The sequence below is a fragment of the Myxocyprinus asiaticus genome, chromosome 4 (assembly GCF_019703515.2).
Source record: "Myxocyprinus asiaticus isolate MX2 ecotype Aquarium Trade chromosome 4, UBuf_Myxa_2, whole genome shotgun sequence".
Taxonomy (NCBI): domain Eukaryota; kingdom Metazoa; phylum Chordata; class Actinopteri; order Cypriniformes; family Catostomidae; genus Myxocyprinus; species Myxocyprinus asiaticus.
The window spans coordinates 35,737,346-35,754,236 of NC_059347.1; the positions used below are offsets into that span (position 1 = coordinate 35,737,346).

At 41.0% G+C, this 16,891-nt stretch overlaps 1 protein-coding gene across 1 annotated transcript in view; it reads right to left on the reverse strand.

The window, feature by feature from the left end:
• The window catches only part of LOC127440120 (laminin subunit gamma-3-like), a 166,260-nt gene that overhangs the window by 57,494 nt on the left and 91,875 nt on the right, over positions 1–16,891 (reverse strand). The window contains exon 9 of the mRNA XM_051696522.1: positions 16,664–16,780. Coding sequence (XP_051552482.1) covers positions 16,664–16,780 — 117 coding nt within the window. The remainder of the gene's footprint in view (positions 1–16,663; positions 16,781–16,891) is intronic.

Consider the following 16,891-nt stretch of genomic DNA (forward strand, 5'->3'; position numbering starts at 1 on the left):
GTTTGTACATCTCACTATGCAAGAGAGTGTAAGAGGATGGCCGAACTTGCCCCCATATCCTCTTGCCTCATTAAAGAGCATTAACAAGACTTCAAAGAACCCCATGCTGTGCTTTCACGCACCCACCAGCATATATCTGCAAGCATGCATAGACACATACACATTCATACACTCACACACACACACACACACGTTGGTGCAGCTATCATTATGAGGACATAAACAATGATTTTTATACTGTACGAACTATAGATTCTATCCCCTAACCCTAACCCTATTCCTAAACCTAACCCTCACAAAAAATTTTCTGCATTTTTACATTTTCAATAAAACATCGTTTAGTATGTTTTTTTTAAGCGATTTAAATTATGGGGACACTAGAAATGTCCTCATAAACCACATTTATAGCATAATACCCTTGTAATTACCAGTTTGTAACCAAAAAAAAGTCCTCGTAAACCACTTAAACCTGCTCACACACACATGCGCACACACACATGCGCACACACACACACACACACACAGTGTCATATCTGGTTTTATTATCATATTGTTAGGTCTGAGTTACAAAAGTTTTAAAGTTTAAATGTTGGAGTTGTATAATTTTGAATGAGTACTGTATGTGCTATAAGAAAATGCAAGAGTGGTTCCCCTTCTGTCATTCACTCAACGTTGTGTCGATGACGTGACACTAGGGGTCACTCCTGGGAGCCCCAGACATCTCTGATCTTTGAGAAAAGGCCATGCTTGCGCGGGCAGCCGCGAGTGTCGGGCTGGAGTGGAACCCTCTGCTTCCCCCCGAACCCCCGTGGCTCGATGATTGGCCCCCGTTCCTTTCTTCCCGGAAGTGCATGAGGAGCTTACATGGTCGTGGCAGGCACCTTTTACGGCCCGCAACCGATTCGCGAACTCCTCCACTCTCACTACCCACGACGGTGGGGCGGTGATGGGGTTCTTTCCGATTCTTCGGGTGGATCAGGCGTCGTCCGAGGCTCCTGTCCAGGGCCTGTAGGCTCACGTCATCACTGACGGCTAAAGCGTATGGCGCTGCTGGACGTGCCACCTCTGCCCTGCATGCCATGGCTCTCCTGCAGGTGCACCAAGCCAAGGCACTTAAAGAACTGCACGAGGGTAGTTCTGACACGGGATTAATGCAGGAGCTGCGCTCGGCGACCGACCTCGCCCTCCAGGCGATGAAAGTCTCAGTGCGGTCTCTAGGGCAGGCGATGTCCACCTTGGTGGTCCAGGAACGCCACCTTTGGCTCAACCTGGTTGAGTCGAGAGAGGCTGACAAGATTCGATTCCTTGACGCCCCCATCTCCCAGGCTGGCCTATTCGGCGATGCCGTCGGAGACTTTGCCCTGCAGTTTTCGACAGTAAGGAAGCAGATGGAGTCGAGGCCCCGCACCCCGTCTGCTCGTCGCCAAGGGCATCCCCCTGCGGAGGTAACACTGGCTCCATTGCAGCCCGCCCCAGTGGGCCGGCTCCGGCGTGGAGCTGCCCGCAGGAAACAGATGCCACCCGTCTCATGGCCGGCCACCAAGAACCCGAGGAAGGCTTCAAAGCGCCCCTGAGACGGGCAGCCCAGGAAGTTGGGAACTCATCCTTCAGGAGCTGGTAAAGAGACCACTTCTTCCCCCGATGGAGGGTCGGGTGGAGAATCCTTATTTTTCTTTTCTTCTGATTTCGCCGCATGCCCAACGGGCTGCGGTACCCACTTTGTCAAGAAAAGAGCAGTTCCCTCACTTCCTGAGCCTCACAGTCGGTGTTCACGGCCGTCGTTATCACGACCGCCGGACACCATTTCTCTCTGGCAGGTTCGGCACCCCGGAGGTGGGACTTCTGCCCCCGCGTGCCCAGCTGTGGCACAAGTCTGCTTCCAGTGTGATGGTCTCTATGAGTCACGAGGACGCACTTCTTCCTCCCCCCTCCCCCGTTCCGGGGGTAGTCACAAGGAGCCAGGTAAGTGCTTTGATATCCTTAGACTCGGCACGGCCACAAGTGGCACCTCAGGCTCCGCCCCGTCACGAGGCCCCGCCTGCCGGTACGTCCGACACGGTTGTTCCCTTGGTCCCCCTCGCACAGAGCTTGGGGGCGTGACTCATACTCCCCAACCCATCACGTTGGCTGATCAGGACTGTCCGACTCGGCTATGCGATTAAGTTCGCCAGGCTTCCGCCCAGATTCAACGCCGTCCGCTTCACTGCGGTGAAAGGCGAGAACACCGCTGCCTTGCACGCGGAGTACGTGTGCTAAATAGGCCCTGTACTGGGACAGGACCAGTATCTAGGTTGTTTATAAATCTTTTTGAGGTTTTGCATTTGGACAGAATGCAAAGAATTAATGATGAACAGCATCTCTAAAATAACAGAAATGAAAAACTTATGAACTGTATAACATCTGTTGTGTAATAAGGCTACATTACACCAGGTTAGATGACATATTTACTTTGATGTGATGGAAAGTGAGTCCATTCAGCGTGTTGTAGTATCTTAACAGGGTAGTTCACCCAAAATTTTTAATTCTGTCATCAGTTGCTCACCTTATGCTGTATCATTCCAAACCTATATGACTTTCTTTCTTTCATGGAACACAAAAAGAAATGTCAGGCAGAATGTTAACTTTCATTGCATCTTTTTTTCCATACAATGGCAGTGAATGGTGACTGTGCATAACATTCTGCATAACATCTCCTTTTGTGTTCCACGGAAGAAGGAAGTCATACAGGTTTAGGACAACATGATGGAAAGTAAATGCTGACAATAGTTTCATTTTTAAGTGAACTATCCATTTAAGGTCCTTGGTCATGTCTAATTGTCACAACCTTATGTCAACTGAAATTGTTTGTCTTTTTTAAGATGTATTTCCAGTGTTTCTTCGGCTGAACGATCAACACCCATGTATACAATATAATACAACATAATGGGCCTAATTAATTAAATACAAACAGAACAGTCTGCACTTCTATTTCTAGCCTCATTTATGTGACACGTGGAAAGCATTACAGATCCAAATAAAGCACACAGCACGCCAAATTGAAAGTGGCGATTTTTTAGTGGAGTCTTACACTGGTAGCCATGGGAGCATGTGGAAGTGGACAAATAAACTAACAAATGGGTTTTCGGCATTGACACATTTGTAATTCTTTTCTTTACCTGCCTTTCCTCAAACACCATTTACATGAAACACAGTAAAGAGACTTGGATTGCTGTACAGAACTGAGGCAGATCAGTGAGAGAGTGTTTGCATCAAATATTCAGTATTAACCTCTGAGCTTCTCATAGCAACCACAGTGGAGTGTGCTTTCACTTTTTGCTGGTGTCATCCCACGACACTCAGATTTACTATAACACCCTGTAGCAGTATTATTGCGGCACTCTGGTATAGCAGACCTTTTAAATGAGATGTCTGTCCACAAATGTAATTGGCCCTATTGCTGCAGTTCTATTGATATTTCTGAATTTTAGAATCTGCACAATGTTACATCCTAGAGTCTTAGTGTTTTTCCTCTTTTGGTTGGGAGGGGTATTATGATTAAAGCTTGGCATAATTTGAGGCACTTGTCTCAGTTGATCACGTCACTCCAGTGAGTCCTGATTGCCTGTGAGATTTATTCCAGGCATATGGTTGGCTGTCAGGGTGCATTGGCAAAGTTGTCCATGGATACAATGCGATGAGGGAACTGGTACCTAACTGCGTGTCCAATCTCTCAGAGGATGGGGGACATTTAGATCACCCTCCAACCTCCACCCCTATGCTTCTTTTACTAATCTCATTCCGACCTCTGTTTCTCTCCATCTGTGTTTCTGACTCTGAGACAGCTTGTGACCAGCTTTTATGGGTGTTGAGAGTTTGTGTGTGCTTGTGTGTATATGTGTGCATGTGTGTGTGACATGTTGTTTTCTCCTCAAAGCTATGATAAATGTTCCGCTCTGTCTTCTCACCACGGAGCAGATGTACCTCTGGGGAGATCACACACACACACACACACACACACACACACACACACACATTCAAACACACTTATACACATGCACACACACATACACAGGCTCAGCCAGCCAGCCAGCCAGTTAAACTCTTGGCTTGGCTGGCTGGCTCCAGTTTGTTACCCCTCTATTGACATGGCAGCATCACTGGTGTCAAAAGCCGTGCCCAAATAGATGAGCTCTTCAAGTCAGGGAACAATTGGAGTTTCCCTCAGTAGAGCATGCACACACACACAAACAAACACACATTTAGCTAAATAGGGACACAGCATAGGTCTTTATACTTTAATCAATTTTCCAATTGAGGACGTCCATGAATGTCCCCAAAGGGAGGCTTAGACGGATTTAGCTCACATTTGGGGACAATTTTGGGTGCGACTGAACTTGCTCCCTAGTTTCCTATGTGGTGAATTAGTATATCATGAACATGAATTTGGCACTAGCAAGGGTGTTGATCCACTAAACATTGGTATACTGATGACTCATTATCTGCTATACAATTAAGAGGCCGCACATTAAAACTGATATTAATCAATAATATTGATGCATAAAAGACATTATCATGCATCTAAATTAACTGGTTTTGTTCAAGTCAAAAATATTATTTAACATCAGTTAATCAAACTGAATACATTAGGTTACACCAACAAAACTCATTTTGAAAGGTTAGATCAAGGTAAAACAACTCTTTAAGGTTACAGCTGCAAGTTACCACTTTTTACAGTGTACTTCTATGAAAGAGAACATGCATAATAAATGAAAAAACTAAAACACATAGTGGTGAATTTCTAATCTTCTATAGGGCTTTACTGGTTGTTTAGGTCAGTGTTACTATCAGAAAAATTTAATTATTATTTCTTTAGTTATTAATTAATATTTAATTTAATTAATTGAATCTAACTCATTAAAACCTCATATGGGGCTCCAGTAAATGTAGTGCACTATGTTTAGGAGCGGGTTTGGTTATTAGCAATAATTAATAATTATCAAAGACAATTATTAATTATTAAAATCAATAAAACATTGATGAGAATCAATGTTAGCTTTTTCTAATCCTATAAATCAACAATTATCAAAGATAATCGTTAATTGTTAACATCGATGAAACATTAATTAAAATTAACACTAGCTTATTGATCATTCAAATTCAACAACAATCAAACATAATTATCAATTATCAAAAACCAATAGAATATTAATAAGAGTTAACATTGATGGGGCACCACCCTGGAGTCAGGGACTAATAACCAGATAGTATAACAGTCTAAATATAAGATCGTTTTCTTAGGAAAATTGACATCCGAAAAATTTCGATTTTCGCGAAAAAACAATGAATGAAGGCTTGAATCTGAGCACTGACATCCCATCAGCATGACACAGGCGTATGCAAAACAAACCAAAACACTTCTCTTTGTAATATAAACAAATTTTATTTATGCAGTAATATCAATTAATAATTAATACAATGCAGTCAATAAACTTCCGACTTACAATTACAAACTAAACAGTGATATGATTAGATATGGAAATCAAAATAATCCTATAACACATGAGGGTGTGTGTGTGTGTGTGTGTGTGTGTGTGAGAGCGAGTGTGTGTGTGTGTGTGTGTGTGTGTGTGTGTGTGTGTGTGTAAGGAGGGACGCGCACAAAATGGTGGACGTGACTCTCGTGGAGAGTATGTCACGTGAGACTTCCGGCCAGGGAATATGACCGCAAATGTGGCCGGAGAGAAACCGGTCAATGGCGTCTACCAGTTACCGCGTGTACCCGCTTGTACGATAGCTTAGGGACAAAGCTGAGCTTTAGCACGAAGCTATCTACGAGCCAAAAATGTGTGCCAGAAAGTTTGTGAGGGGTCGCGCGCATGTGTGTGTGTGTGTGTGTGTGTGTGGTTAGTACGAGAGAGAGAGAGAAAATAAAGTGACGGCCCCAAAGACGATTTCGCGATCGTGGGAGAGAAAGCAGCTGTTAGTTTATCGCTCAGAGAAGCGGTGGACGGCTCATAAAAGTGCCACGTTCTTTGACTCTTTAATGGATAAACTCAGTTTGCCTGTCTCACCCGCGATGGCGAAAATGCACAACAGTCCAATTTGGTTGCACCACAATACAGCAAAACAAATTTGTGATAATTAATACCCTGAGTATTAATAATGAGCGGACATGGCGGTCTGTAAACTGTACAAGCAAAAACCTTGAAACACAAGAATAACACACTATAATATTCTATCTCTGCCCAGACGTAAACCTCTTACTTGAATCACATGAGGATGCAGAATGTGTGTTCATCCGTCCTTTAACTCAGACTCGGTTCCTCGAGGCTCGGGTGATGACGGGATGCCGTTTCCTCGCTCTGACGGCGGGCACGGCTGCTAATTCTCGGCGGAGTTGAGAGTTCGATCCTTTAGTGAGCAAGGCTTCATGGGATTTGTAGTCTGTTTTGGACTCCCTTTGTTTGATTTTGGCGCGATTTTTATCAGTAAGATTTTCGACTTGGTATGTGGGGGCTGAGTTAGGTTTTATGACTGTGTTAGGCCTGCCTTTGTCTTCTATCTGAATACATGAGGCCCAACACTTCTAACAACTTCAGTATGTAAAAGTTTTGTTTCCTTTTCATGCACATTATGGATGAAAAAAAAAGAAAATAAGACTTTGCCTTCATAAATTTACATTTGTAATCATCTGCTAATGACCTGAGAGACTTTAGAAGACATGCCAACGTTTCTGGTAAGTGAACATAGTGAGCAGCAATGCTCACTGCTTTTTACGTGAATTCTGGGAATTTTAGGAAGGAAACTTTTCAGTACACTGGCACTAGTTTGAGCATGGGACAGCCCTGTCTGACTCTTAGGCCAGTGCCCTGACTACTGAACTAAAGAGCTGACTGAGATGCACCCTTTGTTCCCAAACTATAGCAAAGTACATGTACACCAGTGGCGAGCTGAGCATTTTAAGTCTAGGCCTTCAGTGTGATTCATGCCATTAAGTTTCACAATGAATAAGACACCCTATGCCTTTGGGCATCATTCATTATGTCGCAGCTAACTAATAATACCAATTGACATTTTAAAAACACGTCCACGCACGAAAGCCAGAACTTGAAACGACACTTAATGCTCAAGCAAGCCTAATTTTAACTGTAGCATGACTGTTTTGTGAAATGAACGTCTCCCGAACAGACATTCAAAAATCATAATTTTTCATAAAAATCTACCAAGGAGGTCTATAATACCTGGAAAAATCTATTTAATAATATTTGCAATTTAAATGTTTCTTGCAATAAATTTCATTTCGTCAGGGTACATGGTTATGCTGCGTTCCATTCAAGTTGGATGTGGGACATTCCTAATTGATATTTCCGATCTTTGACCATAAATGCATTCCATAAGATGACGTTTAAGGAAACAAAACTGCAATGCTCCTGTTATCTTAGCAGGGGTTTGACTCTCATTAGAGATGTCTCCTAGCAACCCAACTGATAAACAATGCTGCAGCACTAGCATTTGTGCTTCAGGTATACGATTATCAAAAGAGATTATAATTTACCATGTTTTATGCACCTGTTTCTAATATCATGTAATGTGGAAACAAACTCATTTATCGATATTACTTAATAAAGTGAAAACAAATTTTAGGGGGGACTTTCTCCCCTTTTTCTCCCAATTTGAAATGCCCAATTCCCAATGTGCTTTTAAGTCCTCATGGTCATGTAGTGATTTTCCTCTGTCTGGGTGGTGGAGGACAAATCCCAGTTGCCTCTGAGACTGCCAACCTGTACATCTTATCATGTGGCTTGTTGCCACGGAGACATAGCATGTGTGGAGGCTTCATGCCATCCACTGCAGCAACCACGCTCAACTCACCATGCGCACCACTGAGAACGAACCACATTATAGTGACCACAAGGAGGTTACCCCATGTGACTCTACCCACCCTAGCAACCGGGCCAATTTGGTGACCTGGCTGGAGTCACTCAGCATGCCCTGGGATTTGAACTAGTGAGCTAATGAACTCCAGGAGTGGTAGCCAGTGTCTTAACCACTGAGCTACCCAGGGCCCCCTAAAGTGAATGTTTATCACTTTCTTTGTATATCTCCCTGAGTGTTGACATGTTTGTGTGACATCATGCCCCTACATCTCAGCGAAATCAGAGTTGAGAATTTCTGCACGAGCCTACAAGTTGTAATTCTGACTTCAAGATGCATTCCATTGCACTTTTCCTGAAGGAAGTTGTAAAATCCGACTTTCCGAGTTGAATGGAATGCAGCAATACTTCTCAAAACTTGATCAGACACTGAATGCTCAAGCAGGCTAATTTACACTTAGAAAACTCCTGATGTTGCTATAATAATGCAAAAAGCACTTCTGAAAATCAGCCCTCCTTTCCTGTTTAATTAATCAAATGCACAATCATGCAGAACATCTTAGGTTTTTAAATCCATAAGGATCTCTTTCTCAATGGCAATACCAGCAGTGATGACAGCCGACTCGTCAGCAAGATCTCGCGCTCTTCGCTTTCAAATTACGTACATCACTTAAAGCGTGATTGCGTCACTCAAGACTAGCTAGAAGGCCTCGACCAGAACATATCCTAAAGATCACACCCACCAAGAACAAATAAATCAATCTGATTGGCTGATGAATCTGACAATCTGACTTTAGTTGCCCATTCATTTGCACTGTTGAGGGATTCTGAGGAAATTCTGAAGGCCTGACGGTGTGGAGCTCAAACTCGTGCTGCTTTGGGCATGTTATTTGTGAAACAGTTGTCACACTTCGCTTGTAAGCATCAAGGAATAAATTCTGACTGGATAAACTTTTAGTTTTTCTCCATTTGTTTGAAGATTAATTAAGAGTGGAAAGCGATTAAAAATACATAGGCAAAAATGTGATTGAAAATGAATGGATGAAAAATATTTATTTATTTGACATGTTAGGCCAGCACAGAAGGCTTTTCTGGCCCTGAGAATTCGCCACTGATGTACACACACACACACACACACACACACACATACAGAGTGAGAGAGAGAGAGAGAGAAAGCATCTATTAAACTCTTTCCAAAACACTTTTAATCAGAGAAACATTCCTCCATGTAGAAATGTCCCTCTGCAGACACCAGTGACGTGTGGAAAGCACAGTCCAAATAAAGCACACAGCACAAATCAGAGAACAGCGTTTATAACAAGGATAATCTAAAATGTCCTTGGGTGGCAACACTCTAAAGCAAACGCACATGAATGAGGAGACACAAGTGAGCGAGAAAACAGAGAGGGAAGGCGAAAAAATTTGATTGTTAAATGCACTGAGGGAGCAGTAGATCTCTGCGTATTTTAACCAAGTGGCCAGAACAGCACAAACAAGACCTGCTCCACAGCGATAAGCAAAACTGCTTCAAATGCAGCGTCTCTCTGGCTGCTTGGCCACAAATCAACAGAGGGGAAACAAAGATGGATGAGACTAAACACACATTTGCACACACAGACTTGCTCATTAGGACCTTGTTGACACATAAGAAACCCTCTTTATAATTTGCCTTCAATTTATACATCACAGCTTGAGCCAACTGTTCTGTCATGCACTGCCTGCATCACTACTATTTGCATATTGCATGGATTTCTATTATGAATGTTATAAAAGAACGATACATCGTTTATTGATAGTTTATTGATCAGCACTTTTTTTCTCAAAATGTTTTTGAGGTATTAATATATTAACATTAGCCACCATTTAAATTGGAAGCCTAATTTGTGTGCTTTCCAGTTCACTGTCAGTCGACCTTCCATTTAATGTAGTCTGCCTGTAATAGCTTTAAGACCACAAGGGGGTGATGTAACATACTGTATTTTAGTTCACCCAAAAATAAAATTCTCTCATCATTTACTCATCCTCATGATATCCCAGGTGTGTATGATTCTTTCTTCACCAGAACACATTTGAAAAAAAAAAAAAAAACAGAAAAACATCTTAGGTCCTTAACACAGTAGGTCCTTAAAATGCAAGTGGATGGTGATCAGAGCTTTAAAGCTGCAAAAAATCACAGACAGTCAGCATAAACGTCATCCATTCGACTCCAGCGGTTGAATTAATGTCTTCTAAAGTGATACGATCAATATTTAAGTACTTTTTTACTATAAAGCATAGTTTCCGGTCAGCACCAGTATGCGTGAGTAAAAGTCGCATTGGCAGCGCTGTTTACAAGTAGGAGGAACGCTACAAAGAAGCTTAGTTGGTTTTGGTTTAGATCTGTATTTGTATCTGTTAGTTTACTCACAATGGTGTGTTTGTGTGCTTATCCTGGATGTCTCAACTGAGAAAAAAAAAAAAGTGAGATTACGTCCATAACATGCCAACACTAATACGTCACTCGAGAGACTGCGTGAACTCGGCGCTCTCATGAAGGCGCATACTGCTGCTGACTGGAAGCCATGGTTTATAGTTAAAAAGTACTTAAATATTGATCTTTTTCACACCAAAAGTGATCGCATCTCTTTAAAATACATTAATTTAACTGCTAGAGTCCTATGGATGACATTTATGCTGACTGTCTGTGACTTTTTGAGCTTCAAAGGTCTGATCACCAGCCACTTTTTAGGACCAACAAATATTAAATATCTTTCTATTTTTCTTTAGATGTGTTCTGCTGAAGAAAGAAAATCATACAAACCTGGGATGGCATTAGGGTGAGTAAACAATGATGAGAGAATTTAAATTTTTGGGTGAACTAGCACTTTATTACTGAAAGACGTTTTGATGCAGTGCAGGTGGCAGTCCAAAGTTGTACATTTTGTCTTCATACATGCAAAAAGAACAAAGGTTTTTGGCCATCTTCAAAAATGAACAAAGTAACATTGATGAGTTTGAAGGTTAGTGTATGAAACTGGTGTCACTGGGTTAAATGCTCCGGACTGGAACAGACATGACAGGGCAAGACAGGAGCCGAATACGGGAAAACCTAACAGGGTCAACAACCACAATGAACTGGCGCAAGACAAAAAACACAATAGTGGGGGAGTCACGTGACGCCATGCAAGGAGCAGACGTGTAAACGGCAAGCTCTGCGCACTTTGCTAGTTTAAAAAAAAATAATTTCATAAACCGGTGAGATTCGATACACTCTGCTACATATCTGTTCTTTGAAGTCAACATGGCAAAGAATTCAAAATCCTCGAGCTCTGGAGATATTAAAAGACACTTACGTGCTCAAGCTGGTACCTCGGACGGGCCAACAGACCAGGGACTCGGTTTGGATGGTGCGGCGGGAGAAATTCAACGGCAACTGCCGAGCAAGTTGGTGATGCTGACAAAAGTTGTTGCTGATTTAGAGGATCTTGTTGTAATACGTCGATCAATTACTGCGATGGAAACGAAATTCTCTGTGTTGGTTACAAGATTGTCGGATGTCGAGAGATGGATCGATTATCTGGAGTCATCTACAATTCAAATGTCTCAAAAAGATTAAAGATAAATTAGGAAGAGTCATTATTGTTATAGCAGAAATTCAGGGGCAAAGGTTGATTTTGACTAATATTTATGCACCTAACGTTGATGATCAGGGCTTCTTTATAGATCTTGAAGGGATGTTGCAAGCCGCTGGCACCCATCATGATATAATATTGGGAGGAGACTTTAATCCTTTGATGGACTCAGTCCTTGATCATAGCAAAGCAAAAGTGTGCAAGCCCCCTAGAGCAACACTGACACTTCACAGGATGTGTAAATATCTTGGTCTTACAGATATTTGGAGACTTTTGAACCCATTTGGGAGGGACTATACATTTTTTTTCATCAGTCCATAAGATTTATTCCAGAATAGATTTTTTCTTTTATATCTAAGTCCCTCATTTCATCTGTTGTTGATTACTCTATTGGAAACATCTTAGTTTCAGATGATGAGTTTAGAGGTTTTGCCACATATGGAGAAAAAGAAATCATATAGTTGGCACTTTAATGTATCCCTTTTGCAAAATCCTGATTTCCAACAATTGTGAATGGCTGAAATCAATGTTTATATGGAGACCAACTGGTCCTCAGTATCCTCTGTGGGCTTGGCTTGGGAGGCACTTAAGGTGGTTCTTAGGGGTCGGATCATACAGTATGCCTCATTCACCAAAAAAATCCAAAGCACGAGAACTCGTGGAGTTGGAAGAGAATATTAAAAGTACTGAAACAGAACTGAAGTGCTGAATGTCATCTGATGGCCTCAGAGAATTGACCCCATTGAAATACAGATATAATACTATTTTGTCACTGAAGGTGGAGTTTTGGTTATTTAGGGCAAAACAGTCATATTTTGAGTCGGGGGGAAAAGCAGGGAAGCTTTTGGCTAGATATATAAAGCAGAGAGAGTCTTTTTCTACCATTCCCTCAGTCAAATCTGCTGGTGGTGAAATTTTTACCTCGTCCATTGATATTAATAATGCTTTTAAAGAATTCCATCTTCATCTTTATAGTTCCACGTCTTCGTCTACTGATGAAGATATCAGAAACTTTGTGGAACCATTTGACCTCCCTAAACTGACTACTGAGCAAAAAAATTATCTTGATTCTGAGATAACCTTGGAGGAGATTGACGAGGTAATTAAGGCCCTGCCTACAGGCAAGACTCCGGGGCCAGATGGCTTTACCACTGAATTTTTTAGATCTTATGCTAAAGAACTGGCTCCACTTTTGTTAGAAGTGTATACGGAATCATTGAAGAATGGAAAGCTTCCGCCAACCAAGACACAAATACAAAGCTTTGGCTTTGACAGCGTACTGCCCAGTAACGGCTTTTCAGCTGGGCACTTTCAATAGGCCCAAACAGGGCATTTAAGTATTTGGGCATTTCATTCCCAGCAAATTTGTGTGATTTAGTTAGAGTTAAAATGAATTGTATTCCAAAATTTAACTACCTGCTTCAGTCTCTCCCTGTAGATGTCCCCCTCTCTTATTTCAAGCAATCTGATAGCATAGTGAAGTCCTTTATTTGGAATGGTAAATGTCCCAGATTACATTTCAACAAGTTACATAGGCCGATTGACAAAGGTGGGCTAGGCCTACCCAAGATTTTGTTTTATTATTATGCATTCGGTCTCAGACATTTGGCTCATTGGTCGCTTCCACCTGAGAGAGCCCCTCCCTGGTTTCATATTGAACAGGAAGTCCTTGCCCTTATTTCACCATTGCAAATGGAGAATTTAAAGGAATTGTTCACCCACAAATGAAAATTTGCTGATAATTTACTCACCCTCAGGCCATTCAAGATGTATCTGAGTTACTTTCTATATCAAAACAGAATTTAAGACTTTTAGGATTTCATTTCAGGCCTCCTTCTCTAAACAATGCAAATGAATGTACTCCATTTTTTGATGGTCCAAAATGCATATTTAGGGTGCATCAAAATAATCCCTCCAGTCAACAAATAAAGTTCTTCTGAACCCAAACGATTGATTATTTTGAGAAACAAAACAATATTATATAATTTTTAACTACAAATGTTCGCTTCCGTACATCTCTGTGATGTGCTCATGAGAGGGATGACGTAAGCTCGTTGGTAAGGAGTCAGGAAGCGCATCATTGTTTACAAGAGAAACTTGTGCTGTTCACAAACCAAAACAGTCCAAAACAATTTCAAAACAATTTATATATATATATATATAACATATAAACATTTCCAAATAATAATAAAAATTTTTAAAAAACAACGAGCTTACGTCATCCCTCTCATTGGGAGGGGTGTTACTACACTTGGTGACCTATATGAGAGTGGAGTGCTGAGATCTTTTGAAAATTTGGTTCAACATTTTAAGATTCCTAGATCCCAGTTCTTTAGGTATTTACAGCTGCGCCACCTGTTCTGTACTATTTTTGGGAGTAGTATACACCCCCTAAAGCCGCAGATACTCTGGAAGTGTTGATTACTGCTTTGGGAAAAGGTCATGAAGCATCAGTGTATTACTCCCTGTTAATTCAGAGTCTGGGGGACGGAGCTTCGTCTTCTCTTAAGAGATTATGGGAGAAAGATTTAAACTTGGTATTGGAGGAGGGAGTGTGGGCTAGGATTCTAAAAAGCATCAAGTCTACATCTAGAGATGCAAGGGTCTGTCTGATGCAATTTAAGATTTTGCATTGATTCTACTGGACCCCCTCTAGATTGTATAGGTTGGGTCTTAAAGACACACCCACCTGCTGGCAGTGCCAATCAGAAGACGGGGACACAATACATGTATTTTGGGGATGTGTAAAGATCCAAGAATTTTGGTTGGGGGTTAAGAACTTTATGTGTGAGGTATTGAACACTGAACTTTCATTTAGCCCCAGACTCTGTATACTGGGTTAATGTGAATAATAATTTTTTTTTATTTTTATTTTTATTTTTTTATGTTGTGTTTTGTGCTTGGAATCAATAAAATTGTTGAAAAAATAAATAAATAAATAAATAAATAAATAAAAGGAATAGCAGGTGAACCAAATAAACTAATAATAAGGTGACAAGGGGGTGGAGTCAGGACTAGAGACAGGAGAGCCGTCATTGGCCATGTGTTCAAACAAAAAGACAAGACCAGACAAGAGCGTGTGGCAAGAGACCCGAAACTGAACATGAAGCCATGCACTCACAAAGACAAGTCATGGAGCATGAGTGTCCAGATCCCGACTCAGAAACAATACCGAACCAGACCGAAGAATCAGGATCCAGACACCATGCTCTGAGCATAAACACAGACTAGACTGAAGAGCACATGGCAAGGAAAACAACTCACACAGAGCCATAGAACATACGTGTCAGGATCCTGTCACCACAATAAACCTAACTGACAAAGGTGACAGGATCCTGACAATTTCTCTGTATGTAGTCTTGAGTAGGTTTCATTCAAGCTGTCAAACCACAAAAAGACATACTTGAAACTGAAAATACATTGTGTAAGCTAAATGAAAGATACATATACACAGCATATCATCAAGTGATGGCTAGAGTAAATAATCTATGTCCTTTGATAATGATTTGGGTCAAATTTAATGGAAAACTCTGCGAGTTGAGCTCAGTGGCGCTGCAGAATTTTGAGCAGCCATTGGAGTCATAGCTGTGCACCGCCAACAAACGGTGAGTGGTGGAGTTCTGCATTTCTTCATAGAAAATAATTGTTTTGAATTGTAGAATGCACCATGTCGTCTGCCAGACGTGTCCTTTGTGCGACCCCCTTCAAGTTACCCTGCCGCTCACACTTTACCAACATTGTGCTGAAGAGACAAAAACTATTGTGCAACGATTAGCCATATTTATATGTGAAAAAAGCTAATATATTCTGTATATCGATAATCATCAGGAAAATGTTCTGATTATTGATGCGTAAAAAAGGCATTGATCCCAAGCATTATTTCCATTGCATTAGAAGTCAGTATACTCAATATAGCCATATTTATGTGGACAACAAATTAGTCAGTACTATCATTAACACTTGTTATTGTATTACAATTATATTACTTTAAATTAATCCAAATATATGTTTGTAGGCTTTGTATACATTTAAATATGAGAGAGCCCAGAGTTTTGGTTCTTCTCATGGTTTCTTCTTCATCTAATTATACATCTTGGGAAGTTTTATATTGCCACTGTTGCCTTTGGCTTGCTCACGGTGACGTTTGTAAGGCACCGCTCTTTGGAACAACATGTCTTGTGAAAAGTGTTATACAAATACATTGAACTGAATTAAATTAATGTATTTTTAGGGTATACAGCTGTTGTGGTGTATATTTTGTGTATGCTGGCCATCATCTTTCAAAAAAGACATGACCTGAAGACATGATGTTAACAGAATTTCTCCCAGAGTGAGCAGCAGAGATGTTTTGACTAAGTGTCATTCTGTGGCAGTAAATTGCTGTGTAGATTGCTCAAGGGTAAATCCCCTCAGCCTGTCCACTACACTCAGGGGACCTGGACTTAAACCTCGCCTCTGGGCTGCTCTGTCGAACTGGTTTGAAGTCAAATTCTGTGCCTTAAGAGGCTGCTCTTTGACTAACTACTCATGGCCAAATATGCTAATTCTTGCCCACTATTTGTCATTTGATGTTCAAGAAAGTCTGCAATAAATTACACTACCACATTTTGACTAAAAACAAAATGTTTTTTATTTTTTATTTTGGTTCTTTCTAAGCAGAAACAGTATTTTTTTTTGTTCTGGTTCTGGCGTTCCGCTGCCTCCTTTCCAATTGGAAACTGGTTAGAACTAAATTAAAGAACAGTTAATAACGTTCTTTTTGAAAACGTATTCTGTGCTAAGGGTGGGTGATATACCAGTTGCAGTGCTGCCAGATCTCACAAGAGAAACAAGGCAACTGTTTTCATTCCTTGAAAAGTTTTTTGTCTCTGCTACAACACACAGTCAAACTAAGCAACAGTAAGTTCAGACTGGTACATTTCAGGCAATGTTTCAGAAGATATCCTTAACAGACTTGAGATGGCCATCCTGTAATGTGGTAAATCATAATCTAATGACAGCTAATGACACAGCAGAATGTTTTACTGGTCTTAGATAGTAATTGTAGATATTTCCCAGAAATGTCCTTGATTGGGTGTAAATGTCACAACTCAACATTTGTGATGACAGAGACTGGGAAACTGGTCAGTTTAAGGAGCAATTCCTACTAACCAACACATGTTCTAAGATTCTTGTTATACTGTATATGTGCTGTCCTACCAGGTGCTTTGTAGAAGCCATTCTCCTCTCTGTAGGGCAACAGATAGACTTTACCCTCCTTCCAGATAAGGGATTGTTCCTGTCCTCCAGAGAATATACCCCTCCAGCCATCTGGATCTTAAGACAGATCATTAATTAAATAAATACATGATCTCACACAAAGGTATTTGCAATACTTTAATTTGTAAATGTGTCTTGTTTTGACTAGTTTGTCTCGACTATGACCTG